The sequence below is a fragment of the Phaenicophaeus curvirostris genome, chromosome 4, assembly GCF_032191515.1.
Source record: "Phaenicophaeus curvirostris isolate KB17595 chromosome 4, BPBGC_Pcur_1.0, whole genome shotgun sequence".
Lineage (NCBI taxonomy): Eukaryota > Metazoa > Chordata > Aves > Cuculiformes > Cuculidae > Phaenicophaeus > Phaenicophaeus curvirostris.
The window spans coordinates 6449518-6470708 of record NC_091395.1 but is presented as its reverse complement, the minus strand read 5'-3'; the positions used below and the strand labels follow the sequence as shown (position 1 = coordinate 6470708).

The 21191-nt window shown below is 39.0% G+C and overlaps 1 protein-coding gene across 2 annotated transcripts in view; it reads right to left on the bottom strand.

The window, feature by feature from the left end:
* AFG2A (AFG2 AAA ATPase homolog A) overlaps window positions 1–21191 on the bottom strand; it is a 225466-nt gene that overhangs the window by 149821 nt on the left and 54454 nt on the right. For both annotated transcript variants that reach the window (XM_069855182.1, XM_069855181.1), the window contains exon 14: window positions 18674–18800. In XM_069855182.1, the coding sequence (XP_069711283.1) occupies window positions 18674–18800 (127 nt within the window). The remainder of the gene's footprint in view (window positions 1–18673; window positions 18801–21191) is intronic.

The window sequence follows — 21191 nt, the reverse complement described above, 5'->3', positions numbered from 1 at the left end:
ACTTTTTGAACACTTCCAGGTATGGAGACTCCACCACTTTCCTGGGCAGCCTGTCTCAGTGCTTCAGCTCTCCTTCAGTGAAGAGATTTTTTTCTAATATGCAATCTAAACCTCCCTTGGTGCAACTTGAGGCCATTTCCTCTCCTCCTACCACTTGTTACTTGTGAGAAGAGACCAGGACCCACCTGGCTACAACCTCTTTTCAAGCAGTTGCAGAGAGTGGTAAGGTCTCCCCTCAGCCTCCTCTTCTCCAGACTAAAAATTACATTTCTTAACTTAAATTTCTGTCCAAGTTTGCGTGCAATTTGCATTACCTTGCACAATAGTGCAATGATTGAATTTCTTTTCCTTTCAGGGCCCACACATAGAACATTGCTACTGCTAGTGTTTTGCCTGCTGACATTTCTCTAGGAAGCATATCTTGTACAGAGATTAAAGAGAAAGCAGGAAACAAGGGTATCTTTAAAGGAAATTCCCTACATTTTTCTTCCTCTCAGATTATAAAACAGAATGAATATGATTTGAGGACTAAACACATGATATCTTTGGGGTGTCATTTACAGACCAGATGAAAATTGAAGTGAAATTGAGAGCACAAAGACAGGATAGTATTTTCATCAGAGATTTTAACTGGCAAATATGTAAAGCTACAGCTAACAGCTTAAACTTGAAGGAGAAACAAACCTATCCTCCTGGCTATTGGCTTACTTTTTCTAGGCATTCTGGAATGCAAGAAACCACTTCACGCATCCTGGAGAGCAGTCGTGTGCCTACATCGTATGGTGAAAACTAATTAAAAGGTAAAGGAAACAGAACCAGCAATACGGCCCGCTCTAAACAGTGTCAAGTCAGATAACAGCAACATTTTTGATAGGAATGGTTGGACTCGATGATCCTGTGGGTCTCTTCCAACCTAGTTATTCTATGATTCTATGATTCTTCTTCTAGCAACTATTACACAACTTATTTTCTGTCTTTTATATCCCATACTTCTCTGTCTTTGTTTTCTCCTGCCACCAACGTTTGGATACATCCTGTTGTCTCACTGTTTCGTTTGCCTCATGCAATGTTTCCGTAGACATAAGGTTAGTACTTCAAAACACAGCCATAATGGCAACACCGAACAAAAAGAAAACAATTTCTATTTTCTTCCAATTGCTTATTCTCCTTGACTCGCCTTCTCAATTCTTTGTATCTTTTCCCATCACTGGGACGTGACAGGGACTTATTTTTAGAGCATCTGTTTAGATGGGAGATCTGTTTAGATAGGATTCTCACTGCTGCCGCATGATTGCATGAAAAATACTGAGCAGCCACTGCACGCTGGCAAAACTCCTTTTTGTGCTCCCTCAGCAGGAAGCTGAAGGAGAGAAAGAAGGGAAGGGTATGGAGGCTATGGCTTGCTATTAGGGCAAGCGGCATTTGCAATAACAATTTAAAATGAGACATGGTGTAACCTTCCCATATTACACAAGTATTGATTACCCTTAAATGCCACCATGTTACATCGGACATAATATACAACCCTGCACCTTCGGTTTGGACAAGGGGCAAAGCAGACTGCAAGCATGGCCCAAATCCACCAGCAGGCATATAGTCTGGCTTTGATCCCCTGAGTGATTCTGAAGGAGAAGAGGCTCCCTCACTGCACTCTCCTCCACACCACAGCAGCTGTGCACCACGGATGCCCATCTGAGTTCAGACGGTGCAAGTGCTATGTGTAAATAATATTCAGGGTAGATAAGGTTTAGAAAGGGCCATTTGCAAAATTACTCTTTTAGACACTTCAGCAAAGCTGCAAGTTTTCTGCATTCTAAACAAATAAATAATAAATGAAAGTATTTTCTATTAATTTCAAAGTCAATGTAAAAACATCCCTATCACCTCTATCTCTAATCTTTTTCTCTTTCTCTACAGACACAAAATAAATATCAGATGGTCAGCAAGTATTAGAAAACGGCTTTTGATAATAAAATCTAATTAGTTCTGACCCAATCTCCAGTGTATATTATCAGCTTTGGCCATCATAAGAACTTTGCAGTCCCACAACCACTGCAGGCAAAACTTGGACACAAACTCTGGTGAAAAACTTTACTCCTTGAGTTTGCCCCAGCCCCCTTATTTTTTGCAAGTGACTTGAATCGGGACTAACAGATATACAAGGAAATTAGTACTTGCACTAATAGCTCAAGTTGATTCCGAAGCTTTCATTTCTTTTTAACACAGATGCATTCTGCAGATTTGCTTATCCCTTTGACAGTATTTCAGGTTTACTGGCAAAGCACTACAGTGGCAAAGAAGATTTCCTTACTGAAACTACAGTTTTCCCTTTATGGCTTATTAGAGACAATTCAAGGCAGAACAACAAAAAGCAAAGAAACAAAACAAATGCATAGCTGTCTATATTCTTAAAAGGCTTTAAGGGTATCATTTATGGAACACAAAAGAGATTTCCTTCTTTAGCAGTGCTCCAACACATTACTCGTTCGTGCTTACTCCAAGACATGAAAATACTTGCCTAAAATGTCAGTGAGGTATTTATACAAAGGCAACTCTTCAGAAACCTATTATTGTGAATACAAAACAGGAAGTACAGTAATACCACCACTGTGTGTTAAATAATGCTTAGTATAAACTGTGCTGTTCAATTAATAAGCAGTGTTAACCCCTTTAGGGGAAAGGGAGATGTGAGGTGCGAACTGAAAATACTGACTCATGGTAAGACCTTGGAGGATTTTTCCCACAAGGATTTTTGTTTCGTTGGCTTGTTTTGGTTTTTTTTTTTTTTCCCCTCCCATCCTAATAGCAGATAGAACACAACAGAGGACAGGATTTGCAATATAAATGAGAAAATGAGAAAAAGCAAGGTCTGAAATTCGATGATGTGTTGTAAATTGAAAAAAAACCCAATAAAATAGAATAAAATAATAGGACAATAAATGCTTAATGATAATTTGCACACTGCAGCTCCTTTCAGGACCCATGCTTTCACTAACTAAACCTTGTAACAACTATGCCATATGAAAGGTGCATCTTTAAGAAACTACTCCGTCAACTACTCGAATATATCTGTACTGGTGTACAAGTGTTAACTATTTAGAACAGGATGTAAATAAAAATGCCATATACTCAATATTCTTCAGCCATTTAGACAGTATTCTACAAAACAGCATGACTAAAGTAAAAAATTAACAAAAAAAGATCTTTTTTATAAGCATTAACCACTAAGTCAGAGAAATTTATGGCTTTTTATTAAAAAAAATAATAAAACAAACTGATTTTAAAAACACATTACTCCATAGGGAGACAGACACTCCAGTCATAAAGCAAAAACTCTTTCCTCGCACATGTTGACTAAGAAAGCATTTTTAAGTAGACAGGTTTCTAGAATACAAGTGAGACAACGCAATCACCAGTTTGGTCTTCTCAAAACATTCACAGCTGCCGTCCAAAAAATTCAAGACCTTCCCAAGTACAAAGACCTGAAACAAAAACTACACACAAATCCCAGGTGGGCAGAAATCAAAGCTCCTCTATTCTAAGGTCTGACAAACCTATATCAATTTACAAAAGTGCAGGAACATCTCCTCTCGCACAACTCAGTCACTCAGTCTCTCGCTTCACTTTATCCTACAGGCACAGTGTTTTTAAATCTTCATGCAAGCTAACAGATTGAACTTTGGTTTGACTGCCATCTGCTGATGCCATGTTTTGAGAACCCAAGATTCATATACAAACATAAAGCTTTCAAAACGTTCAGTATTTTTACTTCCAGTCCTTGGTAATGAAGAAATAAGGGAATTGGTGATAACACATTATTTATGCTTAAAGAAATCAAACTATGCCCAATATCCTGGTATTTATAATCATTTAGCTAATTTTCAGATAAACAACACAGAAAATGTAATAATTTGGTGTGCATGAATAAGGTGACAATGGAAACAAAAGCATGTAACGCGCTGTACTGTTGTGATAGTAAGAAATAGAGAATCAAGTACAACAGTTGCTCCTTAAAGAAAAGGGAAATACAGATGAAAACTACTAAAAAAACCCAAGGAAAATATAAAATAGTAATAGACTAATTTTAAACTCTTCCACAAGGGAGGACAGATTGTATCCCAATGAAACACACACGCAAACACACAGAAGAAACCAAATTAATTTTCAGGACCCTCACATTTTGCTCTTCTCTTTCTTTCAAGACAGCATATGCTTTGTGAAGCACTGAATGGGTTGCTGAGGCTGAAACAATGGAATCAGGATGTGAATACACTCATACCTACCAGTCCCTTTGGAAGCAATCATACAGTAGAGGACGACAGGGCTTTGCATGGTTTGTTCTCCTGTCCCATATAGGAATAGCTGTCCTGTAAAGGAGCTTTAGCTTGTTGAAGTGTCTATAACAGGTGACTGAGCAGAAAGTGCAGAAAGTTACCGTCTCGGGGCACTGGGACCATTTGCCAGACAAAATACCTGGCTTATGTTCACCCTGTTCCTCATCTTTGATGAGGGGGGAGAGCTTTTATATCCCACTTTCCTACCTCTCAACTTGTTCTTTCAGCAAAGCTGTAGTCCTTTCAGTCCTTTATTATATAAGAAAAGCAGAAAAATCAAGTGATTATATTTATCCAAGCAGACAGTGCTGAAACTCAGAGTCTGGAATTGCCAAACAATGACTGTTGCAGCCCAGCTTGTATCCAAGGTATATTTCTGCCTAATCAGATACTAACTTTAGTCAACTTTTCCTAGGTCCTAAAATTTTGTACAATTCTGCAAACATTCAAATACATGCTTAGCTTTAAAGTAAAGCTTATGCATAAATGATTCCAGCATTGGACACAAATGCAATCTTTGGCTTATGGGAAAAGAAAACAGTTAAAGGCTTGAGCGTAGACTGAAGGAGTTCCAGCAAAACTACTCAAGTTCCAGGTTAAGATCTTTTGTATCAGTATTTTTATGAGACTAAGATCCACATGAATACAAAGTAAAGCCATGAAAATCTCACCACAAAAAAAAGCCCTACAAACAGGCTCCCATTTGAATAATGAGTCTGGATTTTTCTACAAGGCCAGAACTTCAGGTGGCATGCCAGGTACACAAATTCTGGTGATTCTGAATCAAACCGCAACTTTTATTCTCTTAGAACAGTACTAATTAAAATCATTTATTTTAAAATATATTCAGTGTCTCAGAAGGTTAATGGTTTCAATTAATATTTTTCCTTTTCAAAGAATTTACATTGTTTGTGTTCTGTCATAGCACTGCTGGCAAATCATGTCAAAATATGCCTTTGTTGTGGAAATGTGTCTGCTTAAACTGCTCCTCTGTTTGTGATGTAGCATAATCTGTGAAACATATTCAATTTTCGCATGCAAAACAAAGACAGAACAGACTCCCATTCCTTACAAAACCTGTAAATGATCCTGTACATATCCTGCAAATGACCTAGGAGCTTCTCTGGTGGCTTCTTTCCTTTTCTTGCTCTGTCCACTAGAAATAAAAGGAACTCGAAAATAAAAGTAATCCAAAAAGAGGAAATACAAGGATTCCCCTTCAGTCATCACTCCGAAATCTCTTCAGATGCTGCGGGGTTGTGCAGCCATAGAAGAGGGACGAATTTTGTCCTCCATCAATGTTAATCAGGAATTTTCTCAATAAACAGTGACAGAACAGCACCTAATGCCTCAGTTACAATACCTACAACACTTACAGCTGTTTTACTTTATTTCCATCCCTATTACAAGCACTGTTATTCAGGATGCACAAAGGATATAGAGGTCTCCAATAAAAAGATGTCATTCTTCTACAGGCACTGCACTAGCCATAACTGCAGCAAGAGGCACAACCTATTTCCAGTTCACACCGATCCTCTGCACTATTACACCCCTTGACGACACATTTTCCGGAGAGAGGGCAGACAGCTGAAAAAATATAACAAAATACCTCCCTGCCGGTGCGGCAAGTTGCATTCCGATAGCAAAATGCACACACGAGCAAGACAAAAACCCCCACTAGCTACCTTCCAAACAACAGAGGCGCATTATTTCACACGCACTATCACTGCTGAATCCTGCTAAGATGTTACCTTTCATTCAAGAAACCAATTGCTGATCTTGATTTCTGTTGCACAGAACCAAACCATTATTTAAGAGCGATGGTCAAGGTTTCTGGGTGAAGAATAAGGTTTGCACTCTAGCTCCCCTGGGAAATGCTGTTTCTAAGTACAGGCAAGGGAACTCAGAGGAGTACAAGGAACAGGAACCAATGGGGAAATCTAGGATGAAGCCAGTTACATTTCCTCAAACCCACTCCAATGGCATCATTAGTGCATGAAGACAACAGAGAAACTCAGAAATCAGGTCAAAATAGTGCTTAAGCACTAAAACAGGTATTGAAAGACTTTAACACACTTCAGTGTTAAAGGCATGAAATACTGGCGTTCCAATGTTATTAAAAAAGAGAATTTTGTAAGGTAGCACAGCGTACTTACATTCCTTATAAAATTAAAATAAATGGCCATTTTATAAGTGCAGTAACATGTTCCAAGGTGTGTGTTTGCCAATTACACACACCTCATGTGCTGACTGATGAACACACACACCCTGGCGTGTGTTCTTGCTTACATATCTCACGTGCCTCCCTGTTAAGTAATGGAATAAGGCTTGCCTTGCAAACTGGCTAATGCTGCCCCTTCTCGCTCGGTGACTTCTGCAGAAAATATTTACTGCTAAGAAAAACAACTTCTGAAACAGAGTTAAGCTATATGCAATCTTAAGTACGCTCTCTCTGTCTGCAAGATACTGCGTGATAACCTCCATTTTCAGTATCACTGTCAGGCATGTGTTTTCCCTCAAACTGGGCTGGCATTCAGCATTTTTCTGTGTGCATTGCTGCGTTACATAAAGACACAGTCCTCCTTACAGACTGCTTTCTCCACACCAGCTAGTTACTCTCAATGACTGCCTGTTTCACTATTTTACTCCTTAGAAAAAAGAGGGCAAGTTCATGCTGTCCACACTACGACAAGGCACACTGTGGCATGGAGATGGCCTTCTTTGAGAATTACTTTTTCCCCTTAATTTTTTTTTTTTAATTTTTCTTCCATTTCTACTTGTTTATTTTGAAAAAAATGCTGACTAGTGTATAATAGCTGTAACAGACAGGGATGATTAGTACCCAACAATAGATTTCTCTGTCTGCTGGAAGCCAACCTGCGATTTTTTTACTTTATTTCTTCAGTCACAGGATTTATTTCCACAGTGATGTCAACAGAGACATTGCAAAACCAATACCATGCTTACTGTTCTTGTCTCTTTCCTCTTCGGAACCAATGTATGACAGCGCAAAGGAAATAAAATTCTCTTCAACCCATTATATTGTGTGATGCTCTATCTCTCATTCCTCTGTTTTCATGAAGATTCCAACTGTGCTTGTCAGGATCTGTCTATAAATAACAGTATATAGTGGCAGAGTATAGGCCTTTCCTATGCTACCTCTCTATTGTGACACAAGCAGACCCCTTCATCTCATCTCTTTTTCCTGTATAAAATTTGTATCTCTTTTATGAAATCTAATACTGAAGATATTATGTAATACAGGAGCCATAATCTCTGTTGATACAGATACCCAAAAGCAACAAAGATGAAGACTGAGGGTAAAGAACTGTCCAAGACTTAGTAACTGAATAATATCCAATGTAAGTAAATGCAAAGCATCTCTGTGACTTCACCTGAGAAAAAGCCTAGTGGCACTGATAAAAGTTATCACATCCTTTTCAACTACCCTGCCAACCCACCTCCCAAACACAGTTTCCAAAGCAAAAATCCCTGCACAGGAAATAACAAAGCAGAGGGGAAAGAAACATAGGGTGATGGAGATGGAAACAATTTGTTGTTGAGAGCTACAACTATAGAATGAGGTTACAGGGAAAAGACACCAGCAGTATCAGTGTAACTGGGATGAATATAATTAATTTCATAATAGATTTTTCTATTTTCTAAAATTTATTTTTGTAACAAGTTTTTTTTTTTTATGTTGGAACTATAAGTTTGAGTGATGCTTTTATAGGGAAAATGGAAAACCCATCCTACCTGAAGTAGCGGCCAGTAAAATCAAACAAGCTCATTTTTAGGGTTAAAACAGGTAATTAATACAAAGCAAGAACCGTTGGTATCACATGAGCACCAAAACAAAAGGAAAGTTCCCAAAATGATCTTGTTCAGCACCTGACAGGGAAGAGTAACTCAAGAAGATGCTATAGGCAGCAATCAGAATAATGTTACAAAGTGTACAATCAAATACTGAAGCTGTGCACTGGCCTCATCCTCCCAAGCTGCACCTCCCTTATGATAGATACTAAATCGATAGATACAGTGCTGGGCTTTCTATTGCACCATGACTTCCATTTTTAGTGAAACAGCTTCCACCTTGTTACGGGAGAGATAAGTATGAACTGTTAATATAGAAGTCTCTCAACATTTTACGTTATAGGATCATGCACTTAGTAGCTTATGCTGTTCTGAGCTTTGACCTTCTTGTCCTTTCTAAGCTGGCTGGCTGCCCTCAATTGATTTGTTTTGTAATGTTCCAGTCAAAACATTTCAGCTGTTAGATGAGAAGGAGACCAGAAAAAAAGTCATTTTATTTACAGTTTTACAAAATTAATAAACATGAAATTATGTCACTCTGACCTCTGGAGGCAGGTCTTGAAATCTGATCACATTAGAAGGACTTGAAACATCTCAATTTGAAACAGCTTTGTGAGGTTTCTTGATGTTTTTCAGATACATTTACCAAGCTTTGACCACTCAAAAGACTGATCCAGCCATGCTAGATCCAGACTCCCAAAATAACAGCTGAAAAATGACCTTTCCTCTTACTAGTGTCACTTGAATCCAGTCAAGCAGGAATAGAAGAAAGAGTACACCACAACTGACTCTGCACAAAAGGAAAGCCTGACAGGAGTAGTGAACATATTCAAAAAACAAGAGTGCAAAGCCACCAATCATTACAAAAGGACTCTAGATGTGGAAGCCTGGGAGGAAAAAACATTGGGGAATCCTGGCTGGGCAGGAATGCATCCAATCAGAAATGCAATGAACAGGGGAAAAAAGTTGACGTCAACTAAACAAAAAGACTAGAAGCAAGAATCGTACTGAGATCAGATGAATAGTTTGCTGAAGATCACCAAGGCAGCAGCCATAAGAAATACAGACCAAGAGGATACTACTTAAAGACAGAGCAGGCAAACTGGCTAGGGAGAAACACCCAGGAAAGAATATGAGGAAGGAGTCATGATTATGGAAAGTTGGAAGAAACATGACCACTGAAAAAGTAATTTATCTATCCATTTTTATCTTGTCAGAATATATCCTGGATAACAGGTATAAGTCCCATTATTGCACAGCAGAACCCACAAAGAACAGCAAAGCAGCCTGATACTGTCAATTTACCACCTATTTAAAGCAAACAAGTTTACTATGGCAAATCTAGAGGGTCCTGTACTGCTGTTAACCATGAAGATCTCTATATGACACCATACAATGGAATATGAACACTTCCCCCAGCATCTAGTAACCGTTCATCTGATTTTAAACAGTGTAAATCAGAGCCCTCAAAAGCAAGGAAATGTGAGTATTAACGTAATTAATGCAGAGGCGATCATAATGACTCGTAAAAATAATTTTCTAAATTAATGCAATTTAATTAATCATGCACAATGAGTACTACTTTAATTAACGTAAATAAAGATTGCACTATGACGCACATACACAAAGGATAATGAATTAAGATTGCATGACAGTTCTTAACTCATGGGTGCTCAAACAACAGCATTCTCTATAACGCTACTTGAATATAGTATACACAAAACCCCCTACATACATACTGTGCATTTTGTATCCACAAAGAGGAAAGCTGGGCAAAAGATCAACTGCAAAGCAAGCCTTAAATGTGTCCATGGCTACAGCCCAAATACCATAATCGCAGTTGTTCCTCTAGCTTCTGTAGCTCACAGTACTACACTAACATCCTTTTCAGCATCAGTCCCGTAAATATTTTAAACCCAAGACTTTTTGGAATGTCTCTTCCTTAACTGTTATCATTACCCTAATGAAGCTTATTAAATATAGTAAGACTCATACCATCCTACATGCTGACTGTGATATGTGCCTTGCTGCACTTCGCTTATCTGCTGCAAAGCCCAGTATCTCCAATTACAAGCCACCAAGGCCCTGAGAGCATCCCCTGGTTGCTTCCACGAGAACTGAACCAAGCCACGTGTCTCTGGAGAGCCTCTCAGCTGTACCCAACCCCTGCAGGATCTAAACACCGACACAAAGTGGGAAGAGTGAATTGAAAGGATTTAGATGGAAGAGGTTATCATCACATAGTCCGTTCTCAAGTAGGAGGTGAAAACTCATACCTTCATAAGTACGTGCACAAGCTTTAGCAGTTAAAACTTGCTGTACAGGCACAGAAAACTTAGTCATAAAAATAGTGTTAATTCTCTAGAAAAAGTTTCCTACTTTGTCACCAAATCCACATGAAGAATTAAGTTGACCTAACCTCAGATCTTCTACCCAGTCTACATGCACTCCACAAATGCATTTCATTCCCATGCTGCCTTACAAATTGTCATTAAAAAACAAAACCAAAATCACCCAGTGTCAGAGTTACAGACTGACAGAACCAAGGGACGGCACTTACGCTACAAACATGAATCTGAACCTTTTGAATTTCTCACTTGGAGGCCTCAGTCTGGAGGCTTTCTAACAGACTATGTTCCTCATTTGATAGGTGATATAACAAGAGGAAATGGCCTCAAGTTGCACCAGGGGAGGTTCAGATTAGACATCAGGAAAAAATTTCTTCACCGAAAGAGTTGTCAGGCACTGGCAGAGGCTGCCCAGGGAGGTGGTTGAGTCCCCATCCCTGGTGGTATTTAAAAGATGGGTAGATTAAGTGCTCAGAGATACAGTTTAGTAGTGGACAGGTACGGTTGGACTCAATGATCTCAAAGGTCTTTTCCAACCTAGCAATTCTAGGATTCTATGATTCATCTGGAGTTTGTGAGTTTAGGAGGTATTAATAAGAACAAACTTTGGCCCTTGGCCTTTACTTTCCCATCTTTGCACTTTTCCAAATTAAACAAATACACTTTGATACCTTCAGGTAAGTTTTCTGGCATGTGTTGCTGAGAAGTTTATGGAAGTATTAGTGACGCTAAAATACATGACTGAGCCAACGTAAGAAATGCTTTCTGTTCTAAAGAATAAGAGTAGGCATATTTATTTTTCTGTTCTATTTGAAGTAAAACTATCATATTTTTTACATACATCGATTGGATGTATGCTTTCAGAGGCAAAATAAAGCAAACTTCTCCTGGCCCTATAGTGTATCTGCTAAAAGAGAAAATATGCAGTCCAGCAAGTTTTCCCTCCAACCCGTCTTTTCAGGCAAGTAATAAATCTTGAGTGAAAAAGTCACTGTGCTCTTTGGCTGTCACCACTAAGATTTTGTTTTTTAAAACCGTAGCAGCCTTAAGGCTGATTTACTACTCAGCCCTCTACACTCCGACAATCAAATTGGGGGGGGGGGGTCGGGGAGGAGGAGGAAATCACTTTTGCACACCTGGAAATATTTTATTTGCTGTAGTCGTGAGAAAGCAAAGTTTTCTTCTGTGAGGTGGGGGGAGAGGGAGATTCAGGTGAATCTTAAAACCTAGTTCTTGGCTTAAACAGCAACTTCATACGTATGTACATGAACACAGAAACCACCTCTGCATTCAAACAGAGTGGTCAGACTCCTTAAGGACTACAGGTTCACCGTGCAACTCAGCCTCAAATCATCAGCTTGGAAACCTTGCTCAGCAAACAGCAGTGCTTGTTAATGGTGTCTATTTAGTCATTTCACTTTTCCAAGTGAAAAGAATGTGTGACAATATTTAAATTGTTTCATTCACTCTTTTGCTCTTCTTTTTTAAACAAACTAAGTGAGCTCTTAATCACCCTAAAATGCAAACATCTGATATAAATGAAGGCAAAATTAGACCTCTGAGAAACAGCTACTTCCCAGAGCACCTCTTTGCCCTAGTCAGAGTTGCACATTGAACAAGATGAAGGGTAAAACCCCAAACACATACCAGAGAAAAACAGTTGATGGAAAATGTGATGGTGCCAAGATTGTGCAACTATTTTGGAATATCAGATCTTCTTTTCAATGGCATATAGTTTGATATCACTTTTCCCTAAAGCTTCACTTTCTGAAAATTTATTATATGCTCCAGAACAATCTTGTCTTCAAAAGAAATCCCACATCTTCTGTTATTTCACAGATCTATACTTGCAGCTGGGCAAAACAATATAACATTCTAGGTGCTGGCTGGCTGAGTAGGAGATCCACAAAATCTCACTCTCTCTTTTTAATCCCAGGGCTTTACAAGAATATGAAGAGTGCCCTTTGACAAGCGGAGAGGCATTTCAGCATTTAAAGGAAAAAAATAATTAATGGTTCAGCAAGACATGGCAATTGTGCTTCCATACCTTGATTCCTACTCTGAAACACTTCCCTACCTGTTCTGTTCTCATGATGCCTACAAAGCCCATCTACAAATGAAGACTGACAACAGTAATGTGATACCAGGTAAAGCAAGCAGATTACCTGTCAGTAATCTCTAGCAGTCCCAAGGCTGGACTTCATCTCCAGTAACCTAGCAGTACCAAATTAAGTGTGTAAAAAGATTTTACTCCAACTAGTGTCTACTTAGTACTAATTTATTCAATTGCCATAAAAAATGTTGCCAAGCACTGTGTCCCAGCACTATCTCATTCTGAAAAGCGCTCGGTTTTGTGCCCCCATCTGGATGAGATCTGTACAAAAGTAACGTTGAGAAATGACAGCCAGAGACATCATAGAATCACCAGGTTGGAAAAGACCCATCGGATCATCGAGTCCAACTATTCCTATCAAACACTAACCCATGTCCCTCAGCACCTCCGTCCACCCATCCCTTAAACACCTCCAGGGAAGGTGAATCAACCACCTCCCTGGGCAGCCTCTGCCAGTGCCCAATGACCCTTTCTGTGAAAAATTTTTTCCTTATGTTCAGCCTGAACCTCCCCTTTCTTCTGCTCATATTGTATCACTGCAAGGCCAAGGGACACCTGACTGCTAATCCTTGAGCCAAATCCAATGCAGAGCAGAAAGAAAAGCTAGATATTTACATTTACTCCTCCAGAGTCCTAAAGTAGTTTAGCATAGGTGGGTCCTTCTTTCAGGCACAGCTTGATTAGGGGTTTTCCCACCTTAGTACCAGGGACAGAAGAAAAAATAGTTCTCCTTCACAATTCCATGTACAACTCCATCTGTGTTCACATACCTAAAGGAGCAGGGAGTGGCAAGATGGCTTGTTAAGAAGTAGAAGCCAGGCACTTCTCAGAGGTACACAGCAGGGACAAGTTACAGCCAGCTAGACTGTTAGATATAAGGAAAAAAGTCTTCCTGGTAAAGGTGGAGAAACAACGCAGCAGATGCCCACAAGCTCTGAGATCTCCACCCTTGGAGAAACTCAAAACTCTCCTGGACCAGTCTTGAGCAAACTCACCTAACACTGAAGCCCTGCTCAAGCAGAAGTCTGGACCAGGAGACACCTCAGGGGCCCTTTCCAGCCTAGAGTATTTTGTGATCAAACAATGAGGTGGAGGGTGTCACAGAGGGAAACATCATGACTGACTGATTACATGGCTTCTAACTCCACAGTCCTATGCTCTATTTGGGAAAACTGAAATCCTACCAAGTCAAAGCTGTAACATAGAAAGATACATCTGACCAAATGGAAACCACAAATAGGCAAATATGTAAATAGGAAAATATATTATGTGGTAGCAAATTAAGTTTGTGCCACTGCATCTGACTGCTTGTAGCATCACCTGCTTTATAACTGCACATACACATTTCCAGACAACAAGATTCTTTCCTATTCCTTTTAATCTGTAAAAGCGCAAACTTAAATATTTGAATTTCTTCCATAAGCCTTCAGAAAGACAGAACTTTGATGTTTTTAAAGAGGAAAGATTATTTACTTTTGCTGCAGGCAAGAAATCATAATTTCTTCACTGATTCTGCCAAATGGCTCTATTGTGCATTTTTTTATTTTCATCAAAACAAACCACTTTAAATTCAGGTTGTCCCATAACTACATAGCAATCAACATTTTGAGGGTCAGATCAACTTGATGAACCTCTGTTTGACTCCCCTGCCCAAAAGACTCCTCCAAATGCAAATCAGCCACGAGGGGAAAGGAGTTTTATTCCCTTGCCTCATGCTTGGCAGTTGCTAGGAAGAATATAGGCTGCAGTTTGGGTTTATTTTGTTCACGTAAGCAGAACAGACAAGTCAACTCAGTAGTATCCATGTTCTTAAACTAAATAAGCTGAATTTAAACCCAGTGGTTAATACACTGAAGCCAACAGCTTATCTAAGGAACAGCAAAACTTGCAGGTGAAGGAAGAGAGGATAGAAGGGGAAGAAAGTGAGGAGGAAAGCTAGGGAGCAGGAAGTTTTTAAGAAAGCAAAATAACTACGCAAAAGGAGGCAGAAAAAAATCCCCAGCACTGGCATAATACATAGAACAGGTTCTTACACCACCATGCAAGATGCTTCAAGCCCTCCTGTACCAACAAAGCATTTGTAAAGATTCAGCTCTTCGGTACTTAATGTACCAGGATAGTTTCTGGTTTAAGCTACACTGAAGCCCATGAACACAGACAAAATCCAGACCATCATCAATCTAGAGACAATGGGCAATGCTGACAGCACAGCATCTCATTAATCTTCATTTGTCCTATCACATCCTGTCATTCTTATGCAAACACCTTATTTGAGGATACATCTTTTCTGCACCCCATGATAAGGAGAAGTGAAGCTGTCAGGAGCACCAGGATGTCATCCTATACCATAAGCCATCACTTCACTCAGCGCCTTGTGTTTTACATCACAGCTAATGTGTTTGACATTCAAATTTGACCCAGTGGGAGGTAAAACCATCTGATGCCAGCAACATGCATCTTGCTTCCTCTCTGCTAAACCATTCACCAGGGTCCCTGGGGATCCAACAGTCTCTCTTCCTTCGCCATACCCTTGCTAACAGAGATTCAAACACTGCTTAAGAAGAAAAAAAAGATATCCGTATGGGCAGGTAATGATAGCAATTCACCTTTCTCACCAAAGAAATAAGCCCAGTGCTAAAAGGCTAGGAAAACAGGTTCCACTGAAACAGAATAAAAGGACACAAATCCTGATGAGCCTGTCTAGGTTTCCTTCCACGGAAATGTGTCAGACAGCATAGCAAAGCTTCTCTAATCATATATCTTATTAATTAAATGAAGAGAACATTTAACTTCAAGCTAATCAAATTCTACATAATGTTCAAAATATTTTATGTGAAGTTTGTGGAGATGAGCAATCTCTCTTGTTTTACATGGAAAAATACAGGCAAGCTTTGAATCGCAAGCAGCTCCATAAAGTTATTGCAAAATATTTTAAGTATGAAAGATCACTCCTAAGTGGGTAAGTCACCAAAAGCATTTTTCCAATTATTGCTCATCGATTCTACTTATAGAATGAAGAATAAAAGGGAAGATTTTACTATTATTACTGACTCAGAGCGGTTTGTTTCTGTATCACTTTCAAAGAATGTTCAGAACATCTTGTTCCAGAATATTTTCCTTCCAAGAGAAATCACTTTCTGTATCATACATGGCTGAAAACAGTACGTGCTGGTTTTGTTTTCTTATGAAAAACAGAAACTCTCCCAAAGTATTTCCAGCACCACATGAATGGGATGCAAAGTAGCTAAGTGCTACAAACATGGGACACGATTTAAGGCTGGAATAATATTTCAATACAATCATGACATCTTAGAGCAATTACCTTATTAGTAGACATTTTTAACAAGTTGAAACAGGTTTAACATTAAACATAACTTTATAAAGTCTGACTCAAAATCTACTCGCTACCTGAAAGCAACATAGCGCAGCGTGTGCAGGGATGACAAAGTCTGGGGACTCAGGGGAATACCCTTACATTTTATACCCTCGTGTGTTGTTTTCAAAGTACAGAAGATTAATCATCACATTTTCAGTGACATATAAAGCAGCCATATAAATGAAGATGCTGAATAGATTATTACTGATTTTGTAAGCACATAATATAAAACTGGCAAAGCATCCATTCCTCAAACATTACTTTGTTTGAAAAGCCAAAACATAGTCACAAAAAGTACACCAGACATCTTCCTAGTTCCTGGAATCAGAAAATACAGACTGCCCTGTGCTTTCATACCATATGTAAAGTTCATGCATTAAAAATCACTGTCATCATACACCTATGAAAGCAGGACATCCATTTATAGTAATGCAAAAGTGAACCGATATTTTCCTATAAAATATTAAACTGATTTAACAAAACATTAAATTTTCAAAGGGATCACAAACACAAAGTAAACTAAAAGACATACTGAAAGATTTCCCATTAAGTGAAGTTTACAATACAAGTGCTTTCTGGTGCCAGTCTTCTTTCCTCCAGAGGGGAAAAAACCAAAAATAAGTGCAACTCACACACTGCAAATATTGCATAGATTCAGGAGAAGCTGGTGGCTTGGTGTAGCCTGTCTGGATGAAGCATGATGTGAGCAATACCAACCCAAATATGGTTCTCTCCACTCTCTTTAAATCACAGTTTAAAATCCCACTTCCTCCAGATAGGTAAAATTTTGCTCTGCTATTCTGCAAGTGAATTACCAGATCTTTTTTCTTCCTCCCCATTATATCTTGGTAAAAACAGTTTTGAATAAAAATCTAAAATATCCATTCATGGTTTCCTGCTAATAAAATTCCTATAATCATACAGTGTGCTACTGTGGGACACATTGTCTCATGCAACTTTTTCCTTTTCTTTACATTTAGAAACAAGGCTGTCAGCTTTACTTGGGGAAAGGATACATAAGACACCTTGTCATCTAAACACAACGGTTCTTAAAAGTTCTTCCCCCAGAGGGTGGTGGAGCATTGCAACAGCTCCTCGGGGAAGCAGTCATGGAGCCAAGCCTGACAATAGTCAAGAAGCATTTGGACAACACCCCCATATACATGGTATGAATGTTGGGGTTGATCTATGCAGGGATAGGAGTTGGACTTGATCAGCCTTGTGGGTCCCTTCCAACTCAGGTCATTCTAAGATGTCAAATATTTACCCACCATCTTAGAATGAAAACTTTCAGTCTCAGGCTAAGAGGTCTGGATTTGCATCAGTGATGCAGGTTCAGTTGGCATACATCTAGTAACTTGGGTTCTATCTAAAAGTTCTTGATATTGCAGCGTGGCACCCATAACACATGGCAGTACTGTCCCAACATTGCCAACATTTCAAATAAATATTTATCCCAGCAAGCAAATATTTCAACAAAAACTAAAACATAAGAAAAGAGCATTCACTGTGGGGCCAAGAAAAATCCATCAAGAGGCAGAATGACAGAGTTCCCAGGCAGTAGTTGAGGTAACACAGGATAATGTTGAACTGACTCAGAAGAAAATCTCCTTTCTCACATAGAATTTTTTTTCAAATTCAGCTTAGTCTGACCCTAAATAATAGTCACCAAAGAAAAATCAAATGAATATGACAAAAGTGGGATCTTGAAAATTTCAGTTTTGCACAAGCACATTTTTCACTGACAAGTTTTATTGCTTTTACTGCAAACTCTTTGCTCACCCTGCTTTGCTATGACAGGCACACAGACAGGGTATAAGTAAGCTCTACGTAAGCCTTCGTCAGGACAGCATCAGCTGTGCAGTCTCCTTCAGTTCAAAAGGCAGCACTCTGGAGCCAAAACACACATTTTTTTTCCCCAAAACTTCATGTCTATACAAACCTTACTTACCAGCTTGTCATCAAATTCATGAATGTTGCGTAAGGGAAAAGCTGTGGAATAAAGAACGTTACCCACACTACAGACTCTATCAAAAAAGGAAATCACTTCAGACTGGTCCGTCTACTGCAATTAGCCGTGAGAAGACACAGTGGTGGTAGACAGTTTTAAAGTGGATTTTCTAGAGGGCTGCTGGGTTGGGTTTGTGTTCAGAGTTTTCTGCAGTGTTACAGCCCTCCTGCTTTTACAAATTCAAAATGTTCTTCTCTCTACAGCAAAGCTGCCACAGGATGTAAGGAGCAATTGCACTGTTTACGGCTGGAAACCGTATTGCTGGCAGCAGGCTAATGGCACCAAGGAGATATTTAATCATTTGAGAGGAAGTAACTAATGAAACCAATAAACTCCTGCAATCTCCTGCATAAACAAACACAACAGAAGCAAAAACCACAGAAGCAGTTCAAGAGAAGTGCTGTTGCACAAGTTTAATGATCTTGATTTAAAGAAAACTTCTTCTAGGAAACGGATTCTTAAGGCTATCACAAAACATTTTGTTGCAGCTTACTTTTGTAGAGGGGAAATAGAAGTGAGGGACATAATCCTTTCCTTTGCCTTGCTTTTATTTTCAAACTCCTACTCATAATCATTAAATTAATTAGACCACAGTTTGGGGAGTAACAGAGAATGGCATTACTTCAAAATCTGGTCTTCTTAGGAGAACAGGATGTATGACTGTGCATCTATTCATACCTTGTCTATCATGTCCGGTCTGTTTGTAGCTGCCAAAATTGTCACATCCTTCAGCTGTTCTATCCCATCCATTTCTGTTAACAACTGAGCCAAGACACGGTCAGCCACATTCCCAGCACCTGAAGAACTGATTAAAAAAAAAAAGAAATGAAGTCACATCATTAGCTTTCCCTTCCTAGAAAACTGGAGAAAGGAAAGAATGTACTGTTCTTCTTTAGTCTACAGGGATTCATTTTTTTTAATCTTAATTCTTTCAGATTTTTATTTGCACCTTCAATACCTGAAACACTATCGGTCACATGATCAGTAAATGCAAATAGGCTAATTGCCTAATTAGCCCTTCAATACAATTCTTGGTATTCAGTAAAGCAACCGGGCTTTTTTTTTTCTTACTACCCTGCTGTGCAGGCTGTAAAGAACTTAACACAAAGTTGATGTCCGAAATAAACATTTTTTAAGACAATCAAATTCATGCAGTTTCTTTACTAGTCAGAAAAGCATCCAGTTTTAGCACCATCCAAGTTAGTGCTTGTACCACCCCACGCAGTATAAAAAACTTAGGTAGTTATGTATTTAGCAGAGTTGTGCATTTTTATAGTCTCCACATCAAATGAGAATAAATTGAGTGTTGACCAACTGCCTCCTAATAGCATTGTCAGTCCTTTAAGTCAGCTGATTTTCCAGATACTATGAAAAAAACCCAAGACTGAGAAATGGAAAACTCCAGTTTTGAAATCACCAATATGTGAAAAACCTAACCAGACAAGGCATGAACTATTCGAGACATTTATTTTTTCAGTTTAGAATGAACTCTGGTAATCTTGAAGCTTATGGAAAATTTGCTTAAATTGCTTAACTATAGGTAACAAAAAAGCATCATAGGAATAAACTCTATTTTCATTAAAGCTGCTAGTATGATAGAATCACAGAATGGTTTGGGTTGGAAAGGACCTTAAAGATCACCCAGTTCCAATCCCCTGCCACAGGCAGGGACACCTTCTACTGGATCAGGTTGCTCAAAGCCTCATCCAACCCAGTTGTGAAAACCTCCAGGAACCAAGTGACGTACCACCTTCTTCCTAGACAATTTTTTTAAACATATATTAGTGTGTGCATATATTCACACATACAGTAAAGAATGAAGAAAAGGAAGACATTGCACAAACCAAATAAAGAGACCAAGCACATATGTTGTGATAGAATAAATAATACATCTTATGAATGGTTGTCTTCTTTATAACATCCTCCTAGTTCTGCATAAAGAGGTTTCATTTCTGAATCATTATAAAAAACATGTGACTGCACACCACGTAATTTTTTATTTTTAAAGGGATAATAGACCCAGGAGACACTAAGACCATACACAGATAACTGTACACACTCATACGCTGGCAGATGCACTACAGAAATGATGTATAAGTATTTCTTGTAGCAACTAGCTCTAAATAAACACAAGGGAGGGCCAGAGCAAGCGCAGGCAGTGGCTCATTGCAAAAGTTCCCTCTGCTGAGCAGAGGCAGGGAAGCTGAAGCAGCTGGGAAAAAAAAGCTAGGAATTGCCAGATAGTACCAAAAATAGGTTTTATCCTCCTTTGCCAGAAATCTGGAGCCCTGCTCTTGGCACACACCAAAAGCCTCATTGTTTTCAATACAGCCTTCACCATGAGGATTGCATGCACTGAGCTACATCTTCCTCCACCAACAGGACTGCTCTTGCAGGGCTATTCTCCTTTCTGCTGCACACAGGAGGGCTTCATTTCCCTACCCTTAAGCAGGCACTTTTCAATACAATTTTAAAAGATTAACCTCCCTAATTCTCCCAGATCCCTCTAACTTGATGTGAAGAAGCATAAAGAAATGTGATACTTTAAATGAGGCTGGGCTTCTTGCTGCAACATACATTTTTTTACTGTCACCCCAAATCTATGTAGGATTAAGATACTCTTCTAATCTCAAATTTTTTGAAAGTCCTTTTCCAAAAGTGCTCTTAAATGTTTATACAGATACACAGGCTCCTACACACACAAATGCTGCATAATTATCCTGCTAAACTCTAGTTTCCAGAAATAAATATTTCATTTTAAAACATAAGCACTTTGCATAGCTATTATGCACGTATATTGCTGCAGCACCATCATCCACCACCAGCACACCTGCAACCAAAGTGGCTCCTAAATGTCCCAGAGCCAAAGAAACAGTAATGACTCCAGTGCTGCTGTACAAATCTCCTCCAAATAAATTGTCTAACTTTCCTGTTCTGCAAGTGGTTCTGTAATTTTCCAGTGCAAAACAGTTAACTTATAAGACCTAGTCTGGAAAATATCTTCGAGGAGCTATAATAAATGTTGGCTAACAGAATAGTTAGGTTGCTAAGAAATATTAGAGAAGGGACTTGGGTTAGTGAGTTGTCAGCTTTTCAATTTGCTGAAATTCCCAACTGATATTAGAGCGTTTCTAACACACCCATGGGACGCAGTCCCACTGACTGAACAGAGGGCTGTTACGTGATAAAACACTTC